The sequence below is a fragment of the Agelaius tricolor genome, unplaced genomic scaffold (assembly GCF_023055355.1).
Source record: "Agelaius tricolor isolate 1412-34295 unplaced genomic scaffold, bAgeTri1.0.p SCAF_28, whole genome shotgun sequence".
NCBI lineage: Eukaryota > Metazoa > Chordata > Aves > Passeriformes > Icteridae > Agelaius > Agelaius tricolor.
The window spans coordinates 3270780-3283115 of NW_027269288.1; the positions used below are offsets into that span (position 1 = coordinate 3270780).

The window sequence follows — 12336 nt, forward strand, 5'->3', positions numbered from 1 at the left end:
CAGGGTGGAAATCCCACACTGGGAATTCTGTCTGCATGTCAGCATCAGGGGGTTGCTGACCTGCCCCCTAAAAATTGTAGATAAACTCAGGATATTCCCCTGCTTCCTTCCCAAGAGGTTATTTGTGTCTGTAGAGGTTTTGTCTCTCTGCTGAGGAGGCAAATCAGCAGAGATTTGTTTGGTTTTTCCTTAAGACTCCTGCAAGGCTGAATTCCTGTCTGCTTCCCAGCATGGAATTTGGGGTTTTTCTGGAAGGGAACACTAAATTGCCTGTGGTTTTGGTAAGAGAAGATGATACTTTTGTGGCTTTTAGAGGCTCTAAGGTTTAGGCAGGCCTGGTCAGAACTAGTCTAGAACGTGTTCATAATCCCAGTGCTCTGTTTTAGATGTTTTGGGATTAAAAACAGGTGAATGTCAAAGGCTGGATCAGAGGCAGCTGAGCAGAGTGCTCAGTGTTGGGTTTACTTTGGGAATGAGTGGGTGTGCAAGAGGGATGTCTGCTCTTCCCATGGGAGTGCTCCTTTGGCATCTCCCAAATCCAGTGCTAGTGCTGGGATTGCTGGGATGTTCACTCTCTTCTGGCCTCTGGACTGCTGCTCACCAGCTTGTCCTCTTCCCTTTGGGAAACGTGGCAGGGAATCTGCTGACTGCTATGGAAAAATCCCTGCTGGCTTGGGAAGCAGAGGGATTTATTGTTTTTTCCTTCTCTGGTTTTGCTTCCGGTTGAAGGGGAAAGATTTGGGGATTTCAGGCTGTCACACAAGTTTGGGATGGAACTCTGTGGGATTGGATGTAGTCAGGGCCATCCCTCGGCTGGGGTGGATGAGGGTTCCAGGCTGGAAACTGGGATTTGAAAATCCAGGTCCAGCCTAAAAGCCAGACTGAAAACCAGCCCCTGGATGTGGCTCTGCTGCTGCCTGAGCATGGAAACACAAAACTCGTGGTGGGCAGGGTTGGATCCAGTTTGGGACAACTCAGAGTGCAAAACAGGCACTGTCATCCTGCCTTGGGAAGAAGTGTCCAAGGCCAGGCTGGACAGGGCTGGGAGCACTCTGGAATAGTGGAAGGTGTCCTTGCCCATGGCAGGGGGTGGAATGGGATGAGCTTTAAGGTCCCTTCCAACCCAAGCCATTCCAGGATTCCTGTGAAAGGACAGCCCTGAGCCCTTCCCAGGGATGGTTTCCTGTACCTCTGGAGTGCAGATTGCAGGTGGCTTTTGAACCTGGGAGCTTGAATTCCTTTGCACCTTGAAATCCATGGGGTGCTGGAGCAGCTCCCTTTAATTTCCCAGCTTTGAGATGGGACACATGGCTTTGGTTATCCGCGTGTTCCGTGGAAACCCGATCAGCCACAATGTCAGCTGCCTGCAGGACCCACCAGATCCAGCAAAAACAGCTCCTGGCTGCAGCTCCCATCCCATCCTTCTCCAGAATTAAAGCTCCTCAGTATTGATCCCCTTGACACAACTCTTTCCATGTGTTCCCTGTCCCCTGGGTCAGTGCAGACCTGCTCCAGCCCCTCCTGTGGAATATTCCCCACACCCCATCGATGGACCTGAGCCCATCCTTCCACCTGGGCAATCCCAGCAGATAACCATGGGGTGACCATTGCTGGTCCCCATTCCAGCTGGTTTTTGGAGTCTCTCAGGGCTGCCCCTTCCAGAGGTAAAAGGCTGGTCTGGCACTCTGTGTTCCACGTGCCCTTCAAGCCAGGCTTTTCCTTTGTTCCCGTTAATCTCCGCGTGTGCGGCTCCGGTGGCTTTAGAGGGCTGGATAACTGGGCTTGAAAAACTGCTTATAAGGACAGATCCAACACAGATAAAACACCCAGAGCTCGTGTCGGGAGCAATCAGAGGCTGGCATTTCTTTTCCAAACATCTCTGGAAGCCAGAGATCTTTGGTTGGTTGGTTTTTTGGCTTTGCGAGCCAGGAAAATCCATCAGCTGGGAAAAAAATAGCTCAGCCCAGCTTTTAGCTCCTCATCCCAGCCGAAAGAACAGCGTCAGCTGTGCAGGGATGGAGCCTGCTGTGCTTAGGAGGAGTGAGCTGTGCTACACCCTCAGCCTGCTCCAGCCTTTATCCTCAGCAGGGATAATCTGGGTGTTGGGCTGGATAATGTTGTGGAGGGATAACCTGGATTTTGGGCTGGATGGTGTTGTGGAGGAATAACCTGGATGGTGTTATGGAGGGATAACCTGGATGGTGTTATGGAGGGATAACCTGGATGTTGGGCTGGATGGTGTTATGGAGGGATAACCTGGATGATGTTATGGAAGGATAACCTGCATGGTGTTATGGAGAAGTAACTTGGATGGTGTTACAGAGGAATAACCTGGATTTTGGGCTGGATGGTGTTGTGGAGGAATAACCTGGATGGTGTCATGGAGGGATAACCTGGATGTTGGGCTGGCTGGTGTTGTGGAGGGATAACCTGGATGATGTTATAGTGGAATAACCTGGATTTTGGGCTGGATGGTGTTATGGAGGGATAACCTGGATGTTGGGCTGGGTGGTGTTACTGGGGTGGGGAGCTCAGGATGGCAGCAGTTCCCCGCTGTGACCGGTGGGACCCAGTGCAGTTCATCAACCAAGTTCTGATGGCTCCTCAGCCCGATCCATGTGCTATTCCAGAGAGGATCCCCTGTGTTCCTGGGAGTCTTTGAAGGGCCGCTCCCACCTCCCACATCCTCCAGAGGGCTGGACTTTGAGCAGGTCCTCGGTCCCTTTGATGTCCCTCTGTGCCAGGCTCCTCCGCATGCCTGAGTCCTGAGCTCATGGAGCGGCCGCTGCCTTCCCCTTCCAGCAGCTCCCTTGGGATGTTCCTGCCCTTCCTGAGGACCCAGCACCCAGCAGCTCTCCCCTGCTTTAGGGATAAACAGCATTAATTCTCCAGATTCCCACACATTCCTGCTCCAGCACAAGATCTTGGAGATGGTTGTGGTGCATCTCATTTGTGGAGAGCGTCCGCAGATATCCCAGTTGTGCTGTTGGAAGAGGCTTTGGGAGGCCAGCTCTTCTTTGACTTATTAAATGCAGAGTTTTCCTGCATTGCAGAATGAAACTCAGCTCATTTACATCCGTACAATGTCCAATAACAGGCAAAGCTTCCTGAAAAACCGGGGCTGGCCTCTGCCCTGGGCTGTTTGCACGGCACTGACTCACTTGGGAATTGTCTTCTTGGCTGAGGCTGGGGTTGACCTTCAGGTTACAGCAGTGGGAGGGTGACTTTCCTCACTGCTCCATCCCAGACCTTTCTGAGCAAGGTGCCAATGTTTTTCCATCCTGGAATGACTCTAGCTGCCCCTTTTGGTTTAAAAATAACCCAATTTAACCCCAGCACCTTGTGGCATCCCTGGCGATATCACCCAGCTGGGATTCACAAGCTCTGGTACAAATGTTTTATTGTGGTGCCAGGCTTAGGAGAAAAACTTTCTGCACTGTCAGGAAATTATTTAGGCTGGAAACCTGCTGGTGTGGGTTAATGAATTGCACACATGGAACGAGCCAGGAAAACTGGAATTCAGGAACAAGGAGTAACCAAATGTGACCCTCACTGGCATCTCGTCCTCACGGAGACCTTGGTACAGCTCTGGCCACACATTACCTTGCATTAAATGCTTCTGCAGAGCTTTATTCCCATTTTTCCCTCATCTCCATGAGGCTGAGGGCAGCAGAACTCTCTGTCCCTGGGGAAGGGCTCAGGGACACCATGGCCATCTCTGCATCAGGCCAGGGGCTGCTTTCTGCTGGGCTCTTCCCTCCCAGCACCTGGAACCCATTGCGACGGAATTGCTTCCCTCAGCTGCAACATCCTAAAATAGCTGCTCCGGTTTCTTTTAAAAATAGTCTGTTCTGGGTGTCATTCCCTGCTAAAATTGTGTCTCTGAGTCCTGCTGGGACAGGGGAGGGGACAGGGGCCAGGTGGGAGCATCGGCTGGTTCAGAGAGGTGGCCACATGTGAGCCGTGCCCTTGAGCTGCCCCGCTCACAGAGCTGGGCTGGGGATGCCAGGATGAACTGCAAGGGGTGGCTGTGGAGCTGAGCAGTGTGCTGGGCTGGGGATGAACTGCAAGGAGTGGCTGTGGAGCTGAGCAGTGTACTGGGGATGAACTGCAAGGAGTGGCTGTGGAGCTGAGCAGTGTGCTGGGCTGGGGATGAACTGCAAGGAGTGGCTGTGGAGCTGGAGCAGTGTGCTGGGGATGAACTGCAAGGAGTGGCTGTGGAGCTGAGCAGTGTACTGGGGATGAACTGCAAGGGGTGGCTGTGGAGCTGAGCAGTGTGCTGGGGATGAACTGCAAGGAGTGGCTGTGGAGCTGAGCAGTGTGCTGGGCTGGGGATGAACTGCAAGGAGTGGCTGTGGAGCTGAGCAGTGTGCTGGGCTGGGGATGAACTGCAAGGAGTGGCTGTGGAGCTGAGCAGTGTGCTGGGCTCAGCATGCCAGGATGAACTGCAAGGGGTGGCTGTGGAGCTGGGGCAGTGTGCTGGGGATGAACTGCAAGGAGTGGCTGTGGAGCTGAGCAGTGTGCTGGGCTGGGGATGAACTGCAAGGAGTGGCTGTGGAGCTGGGGCAGTGTGCTGGGCTGGGGATGGACTGCAAGGGGTGGCTGTGGAGCTGAGCAGTGTGCTGGGCTGGGGATGAACTGCAAGGGGTGGCTGTGGAGCTGGAGCAATGTGCCAGGTGCTGGTGACCACCGTGGGAAGGAGGATGGATGCTCAGAGTCAGGCCCTGCAGAGGCTTTAGCTGTTTCTGGGAAGCAGCTCAGCCCCTCAAACATCAGCAGGGGTGCTGACACAGACACAGCACCTCTGGCTCCAGGGCCAGGCAGGGATTGGGCTTTTGCAGCATCTGATTTCCCAACATAAATTCAAAGGAATTGAATCCTTTGATAGTTGCTCTTGCTAACAAGTTTCTTGCACTGAGGCTGCTCCTGCTCTGAGCGGGTTAAGAACCATAAAATCCCAGAATGGTTTGGGCTGGGAGGAGCTTAAAGCTCATCTCATTGCACCCTCCTTCCATGGACAGGGACATCTTCCACAGGAATCACAGAATCCCAGAGTGGTTTGGGTTGGAAGGGACCTTAAAGCTCATCCCATTCCACCCTCTGCCATGGGCAAGGACACCTTTCACTGGACCAGGTTGCTCCAAGTCCCATCCAGCCTGGCCTTGGACACTTCCAGGGATGTGATGGCCAGGGGCCACAGGAGCAGCAGTAGGTTGAGAGGTGAGCTCAGGAAAGCCCTTGGGATCCATGGAACCATCTGAGCACAGCAAATCCTGACAGCACCGAGCCCAAGAGGTCACCTTGTCCATGTGCAGGTCCTGCTCAGGAGGCCCCTGGTCCCTGCAGAGCCCTTTGAACCTCAAACAGGCAGCACAAAAAGATTTTCCACGATTTTTAGAGCAGCACTGCATCCTGCAGACTCAAGGAATTACTCCATTCACAGCCAGAGCATTCAGGGCTTCCTCTCAAAACTGGGGTTCAGTGAGTGCTGCCACTTGTGGGCACCCCACACATCTGCACGAGCTACTCTGGGTGCCTTGGAATTGTCTCCCTTCTCCCTCCCTCCTCAGGGACAGACTTAGGAGGTATTTGGAGGTAATTATTGCTTTTATTCGGCGCTAAAGCAATAATTTGGAGGGATCACTGGAAAACCGGCAATTTCCTGCCAGTGAGTGACAGATGTTTTGCTGTGTTTGAGATGTGCTTTCAGGCTCCCACTAATTACCATGACACAAATTGGCAGGAGTTTTCTTCCCAGGCTCCCAGCTCTAATTTTGCCTTTTTTTTCCTTTTTTTTTTTTCTTTTCTGTTATTTTCATTTTTTCAGAAAGGTGGAGTCTCCACGTTGTGGCACTGAAGAAGTGATGCAGAGTTAGGGGCTGGTGTTCAAACATGGTTTTCCTAACTTCTCCTCCCTCCCTGCCAGGTTCCTACCCCTCTCCCAAGGCTGGGGCCACGCTGGTGGTCTACAAGGACTTGCTGGTGCTTTTTGGGGGGTGGACCAGGCCGAGCCCTTACCCCCTGCACCAGCCCGAGAGGTTCTTCGATGAGATCCACACCTACTCCCCCTCCAAAAACTGGTAAGAGCAGGCTTTGATCCTGGAGAAATGGCTCTGGAATGCAGCTGGAGGAATGCCTGGGAAGCTGTGCGTGGTCCTGGTTTCCCAGGTGTGTCTCTAATGCTCTTTCTAAAACAAAAAAAGCCACACAAGCACAGCAGAGCTGAGGACAGGGTGCTGCCAAGCAGCTCGTGGGTGCTGTTGCTTCCATATGGTTCTGGACTTGTACCTAAATATTCCAGGCTTCCTGAGCATCCCCATCCAGGTGGGAAGCCTGGGTGTTTTAAGTGCCTTATCACTTTGGCTGGGAGCACTGAGGTGTTTCTGAGATAAGCCTGAAGTGCTGGAGGTCTTGTTTTCAGTGATGATCCAAAACTCAGCTCCCTCAGGGAGATGTGATAAATCAGATTTCTCCATCATTTCAACCTCTGCCTTTACAGCTCCAGGACTGGAGCATCCAGCAGTGTCCATGGACCTGGCAGGAATTTTCCTTTTCCCTTTAAACACCATTTGGCTGATTTTAGACCCAGCTTTCTCACTGATGGTGTGTGTGAGAAGGAAAATGCTGTATCAAAGAGAAGGTTCTTGCTCCTCTTGTGCTGAGAACTTTTCATCCTCCAAAGTATCAATTATCCAGAGCACTTTGGGCAGTGTCATTACAACTCTGTAATTAAGATTTCCAATTCTCTTGGAAAGAATTTGAGGCAAACTTAATTGGAAGGGGAGATGTTCCCAACTTGGCCATGAGACTTGGTCATGCCTTAAAAATGTTTAGCACATTGGGATTTCTAATTAGTTTAGTTGCTATTTGGATATTTGGAGGTTTTCCCTGTGGTTTTCCTCCATTACGTGTTCTTGAGGACTTTGCAGGCCTTTGGGATTTTTTGTTTGGCCTTTCATCCAATGTTTTCCTTCACTGGGGCATGTGTTCCTGCCTCTCTTCCCAGGTGGAACTGCATCATGACCACCCACGGCCCCCCTCCCATGGCAGGACACTCCTCCTGTGTCATTGAAGACAAAATGATCGTTTTTGGGGGCTCCCTTGGATCCCGGCAGATGTAAGTTTGGGGTCAGGGTAGCTGACAAGTGCCCCTGTTAGCCACAAGGAGGTTGGGATGGTCTTGGGGTCACCCATGAGGAATTTTTTGCAGGATTTTGGGGTCTGCCTGCTGCCTTAGCACACCCTTCACCTCTCACAGCAAATCCCAAGCCTCCAGCCTGCATAAATCCCAATTCTGCCATAAAACCCAGCCCTGAACCCGAGTTCCACATCCCTGCTTGTGTCCTCAGCCCATGTTGTCTCATCCCTGCAGGAGCAACGACGTCTGGGTGCTGGATCTGGAGCAGTGGGCTTGGTCCAAGCCAAGCATCTCGGGGCCCAGCCCTCACCCACGCGGGGGCCAGTCCCAGGTGAGCTCAGCCAGAGGGAAGCCAGGCACAGCCTCACTCCCCGCTCCTCAGCTTCATTCATTCCCTCCCAAGTTATCTGTGGAGCCCTTGCCCGCCAGGCCCTCTCCCCCAGTGACTCAGAGCTGTAATGAACACATCCCTGCTTTACCCCACTCATGCCCCGTGGCACCTCAGATCAGTGGAGAGGCAGCACAGCCTGGTTTGGCTCCGGGCCCTTGTGACTGCTCCTCTCTCCCGATCCTGGGATTGCTCCTGCTCCAAGCACAGCTCCAGCAGCACCTGCCGGGGCAGGGAGCTCGTGGCTGTCACCTGGCCTGAGGCAGCTGTCCCCATCTGGGATGGTCAGTGATCCCCAGAGTGTGGCTGGTCCCAGCAGGGCTTGGATGGCTCGTGCTGGAATGTGCCTTCCATGCCCTGGGAAAGGAGCCCACGGGGATCCCTCACCCAGCAGCAGCACTGATCAGACACTGCTGCCAGCACCTGCCCTCCCAAACAATCCTTCCACCTTCCCCTCCTTTGCAGAGGGATCTTGGGGCCCTGGAGCTTTGGGAAGGGTGACTGCTCCCCTTGGAGAGAGGAACTGGTTTGGGACAAGGGGTGGGATGAGCCCTGCATCCCACTCTGTCCTGGGCCTGGCAAAACCAGCTCCATCCCAGCTCCACTCCTCATCCTGGGGACACAGACCCCAGCAAAGCTCATGCAGCGAGAACCTGCCTCTGTCTGCCCTTGGAGGCCTGGCCAAAAATCCTTCCCAGGCTGAAAGTCTCTTTTGTCCCCTCCAGATCGTGATAGACAACGAGACCATTTTGATCCTGGGAGGCTGCGGGGGTCCCAATGCAGTGAGTACCTGGGGGAGCAGGGACATCACCATCCCCCTGGCACCTGGGGGCTGGATTTGGGATGGGGGGGACTCTGCATGTTGGTGGCATTTTATTCCTCAAGTCTGGGCACCCACCTGGTAGATTTTTCAGAGAAGCTGTTTAGCTGTTGCTGGAGCTGCTTTAATTAATAAAAATCACCCCAGGCACTCTCTGAGCAGCTCCCTGGGTTCACTGAGGCTCGTCAGGATGAGCCTGACTTTGTACTGGGATAGCAGATGGCAATGAAGGGATTTATCCATGGCCATAGTGAGGTGCAGTCACTCATGGGTGATTAGCTCCTGCCCTGGGTCAGCATCCTCTGTCTGCAGCAGCAAAGCACTGCTCCCACCACGGCCCTGATGGACTGAGCCCAGCAGCAAACTGGGCTAAAACTCAGCCTGGGATCCTGAATCTCAGCCTGGGCTTCTGAATCTCAGCCTGGGCTCCTGAATCTCAGCCTGGGCTCCTGAATCTCAGCCTGGGTTCCTAAAACTCGGCCTGGGTTTCTGAATGCCAGCCCAGACTCCTGAATGTGTGACCTTTCTCTCCCCAGCTGTTCAAAGACGCCTGGTTGCTGCACATGCAGGCCAACCCCTGGACTTGGCAGCCGCTCAAGGTGGAGAACGAGGACCACGGAGCCCCGGAGCTGTGGTGCCATCCTGCCTGCAGGGTACGGACACGGGGGGTCCCTGCTCCCTCACACACACCCCTCCCTCTTTATTCCCTGCCCAAAATGTTCCATAACTGCTTCTCCCCAGCACCAAGGCTCCTCCTGATGTCTGTTCCCTGCTCTCCCTCAGGTGGGACAGTGCGTCGTGGTCTTCAGCCAAGCTCCCAGCGGGAGAGCCCCGCTGAGCCCCAGCCTCAACTCCCGCCCGTCTCCCATCAGCGCCACGCCGCCCGCCCTGGTGCCCGAGACGCGGGAATTCCGCTCCCAGTCTCCCGTCAGGAACACGGACGAGGCTCCCTGCGTCAACGGCCGCTGGGGCACCCTGCGGCCCCGCAGGCAGACGCCGTCGGGCTCGCGGGAGGGCAGCCTGTCCCCGGCCAGAGGGGACAGTTCCCCGGTGCTCAACGGCGGCACCGTGTCACCCGGAGCTGCGCCGCCCGGCGGGGCCTCCCTGGACAGCCCCGTGCAGGCCCTGTCCCCCAGCACCCCCTCGGCCGCCGAGGGATTCGACCTCAAGGTGGGGCCGGCCCTGGCGCCGCGCCGGGGCTCGCTGCCGGAGCAGAGGGATCTGCGCCTGGCCTCCGTGGAGCTGGGCTGGGAGCAGAAGCCCACGTCCCTCCTGTGCCAGCTGGACGGCGCGGAGGGCAGGACAGCGGGCACGCGGAACCCCCCGGAGCACACCAACGGCATCCACACCCCGCCCCACGCCGCCCTGCCCGGGGCCGTGTCCCCCGGCGCGCTCCGCCGCAGCCTCGAGGCCGTCAAAGCCCTCTCCTCCAAAGCCGCCTCGGCCTCGGCCGCGCTGAGCCCTCCCCTGGCCTCGTCCCCGGGGTCCCCGGGCGCCGAGCCGGGCTCAGTGCGGCCGAGCAGCACCCAGGGCGAGGGGCACTCGCTGCCCCCCATCGCCCGGCGCCTCGGGCACCACCCGCCGCAGTCGCTGAACGTGGGCAAGCCGCTGTACCAGAGCATGAACTGCAAGCCCATGCAGATGTACGTGCTGGACATTAAGGACACCAAGGAGCAGGGACGAGTCAAGTGGAAAGTGTTCAACAGCAGCTCCGTGGTGGGGCCACCCGAGACCAGTTTACACACAGTGGTGCAAGGCCGAGGGGAGCTGATCATATTCGGTGGCCTGATGGACAAGAAACAAAACGTCAAATATTACCCCAAAACAAATGCCTTGTACTTTGTGCGAGCAAAGAGATAATGCGGCCCCCGCCCGCCGCCCGTCCTTCCATCCCTGCGGCTCTTCCTCCTCCTTCCCCAGCCCCTTCCCAACACGCAGGCGTTCAAACTGTGAATTAGGGAGCAGGAAACCAATAAAAGTCCAAGCAAACCCTCCAGCACTGCCCCGGCAGTTCCCAGTAAGACCCCAGTCGTGTTTACAGGCGGGGAAGGATCCGAGGATTCGGGGTGAGCAGTCAGGGAATTCCTCTGCTGCAGCCAGGATCCTCCTGGGTTTATTCCCTAAGTGTTTGTGAGTCTCGGTCTCTCCGAAATTCCTCGTGGGTTGTGAGCAGAAGTGGTTTTATAGGAATAACCTAAATTGCAGCAGGCAGGAGGCTGTTAGCTTGATTAATTCCATGCTCAACTCTGTCAGGAAAACAGCAATATCCCTCTGGGAATCTCCCAGCGCTGCCAACCTTTGCTCGACACAAACACGATGCCTTTTTATTTTGCCTCTCACCTGCCGCTCTCGTCTCTGTCCTCCAGGCAGGACCAAAAGAAGGAGGAAAGGACATTTTTTTGTGTCAAAATGCCAAAAATCTTGATTGTTAGCATCCCTTCTCTCCCTGCCCTGCTGGATCAGGCTTAGGGGTCAGCCCTGATCCCCTCTGACCAGCAAAAATACTTTGAAAATCCCATTATTCCCCCAAAACAGAGATATTTGGCTGCCAATTCCCTTCTAGACTTAAAGGTTTCATTTCATTGAACGGCCCAAACCCGTTCAAGGCCGAAGCAGCCCCTTGGAGCCCGGGAGCAGGGTGGGTTTTCCAGGGAAAAGGACATACTGGTAAATGTGAGGGCAGCCTCGATGCAGTAACTTCACCTCATCTTTGCACGTGCCTCCTTCCGCAAAGATTAAATCCAAATCCGAAGGGATTGAACCTGTGCGTCCTTCTGGGACAACCCCTCCTTCCCTGTCCCCTCCAAGGGGGGGAAACGGGGCGGATTCTGCCAGGTTTTGGTCAACAACCTCCAGCACCCTAAAACCAGGGAGCCCTCCCCAAACCGGCAGTGCCATGACGTGGTCCCTTCTTCCCAAAATTTTTCTTCTCCATTCCCACTGAGCTTTCTGCCGGTCGGAGCCTTAAATCCCATCCCAGCCGCGTGGGGACGGGGAGGGATTTGCTTCACCCGCGGCATTTCCACCTCTGTAAATAAACCCCTCATCGAATCCCACCTCTCCCGTTCATCCCAGAACAATTTGATTTGTCCTAAGGGAAAGCAAAATTCAATTTCCTCCCCCTCCCTCAAAAAATCCCCAGACCTCAGGAGCACCTCGGGTGAGCTGTGGAATTTTGGAATTTTCCTTCTCCACGTGTGGCCGCGGGGAAGGCGGTCGAGGCTTCGCCATCGATCCCCACGTCCCCTTTGCATGTTTTTTGTCATCCATCCCCAAAAAAAGAGTCAAAGCCGGGCATGGATGGCGCCTTGATGTCCTCCTCCCTCCAGAGCATCCCTCCAGGGCTGCTCTCCCAGTTTCCATCCTGCCCCGCTCCCGGGGTTCCCCTCCCGGGGTTCCCCGCTGGGAGATGCATGTTCTGTGCCCTTCAGAGAGATTCACCCCAAATTTGGGTCCCTGTCCCCGAATCCCACGGGAGCTGCTGGTGCTGTGAGCGAGGTGTCCCCCCCACCCACCGCGACTCAGGTGTCCCCCCCGTCACTCCCGGGCCGAGAGCAGCAATGGGAAGCGATTCCGGTGATATTTAAAATCTTGTGTACATTTTGGGGGGGTTCATGGGGGTCCCTCCCCCCCCTTCCCAACGAATTTTTAGTGGTTTAACAAATAAAAAGGAAAAGAAACAGATGGTTGATGCTTTTGGGGAGGGGTGGGAGTGATTTGGAGGGGAAGTTCTTGCTGTGCTGCTGTTAAGTTTGGGGGTGAAAGGGGGAACTTGGGGTCTTTGTGTAAGAGAAGGGAAATATTTGTACAGGGGATGCTGGAGCAGTGGAGGGAGGCAAAGAGGGACACAGAGAATTTGGGACACTGAATTTTCTTGGAGCCAGAAATTGGGGATGGGGACCCCAAAGCCTGTTGGGGTTGGAAACTGGGGATCCCAGAGCCTGTGGGAGCTGGGAATTCAGGGATCCCAAGCCCTGTTTGGGATGGAGG

General features: G+C 55.1%; 1 protein-coding gene across 1 annotated transcript in view; it reads left to right on the top strand.

Moving 5' to 3' along the window:
* FBXO42 (F-box protein 42) overlaps positions 1-12026 on the top strand; it is a 51259-nt gene extending 39233 nt beyond the window's left edge. Inside the window, exons 5-10 of the mRNA XM_071449176.1 lie at positions 5927-6080; positions 7007-7117; positions 7373-7469; positions 8252-8308; positions 8883-8999; positions 9130-12026. Of these exons, the coding sequence (XP_071305277.1) occupies positions 5927-6080; positions 7007-7117; positions 7373-7469; positions 8252-8308; positions 8883-8999; positions 9130-10206 (1613 nt within the window). The 3' untranslated portion in view covers positions 10207-12026. The remainder of the gene's footprint in view (positions 1-5926; positions 6081-7006; positions 7118-7372; positions 7470-8251; positions 8309-8882; positions 9000-9129) is intronic.
* Positions 12027-12336: the final 310 nt, after the last annotated feature.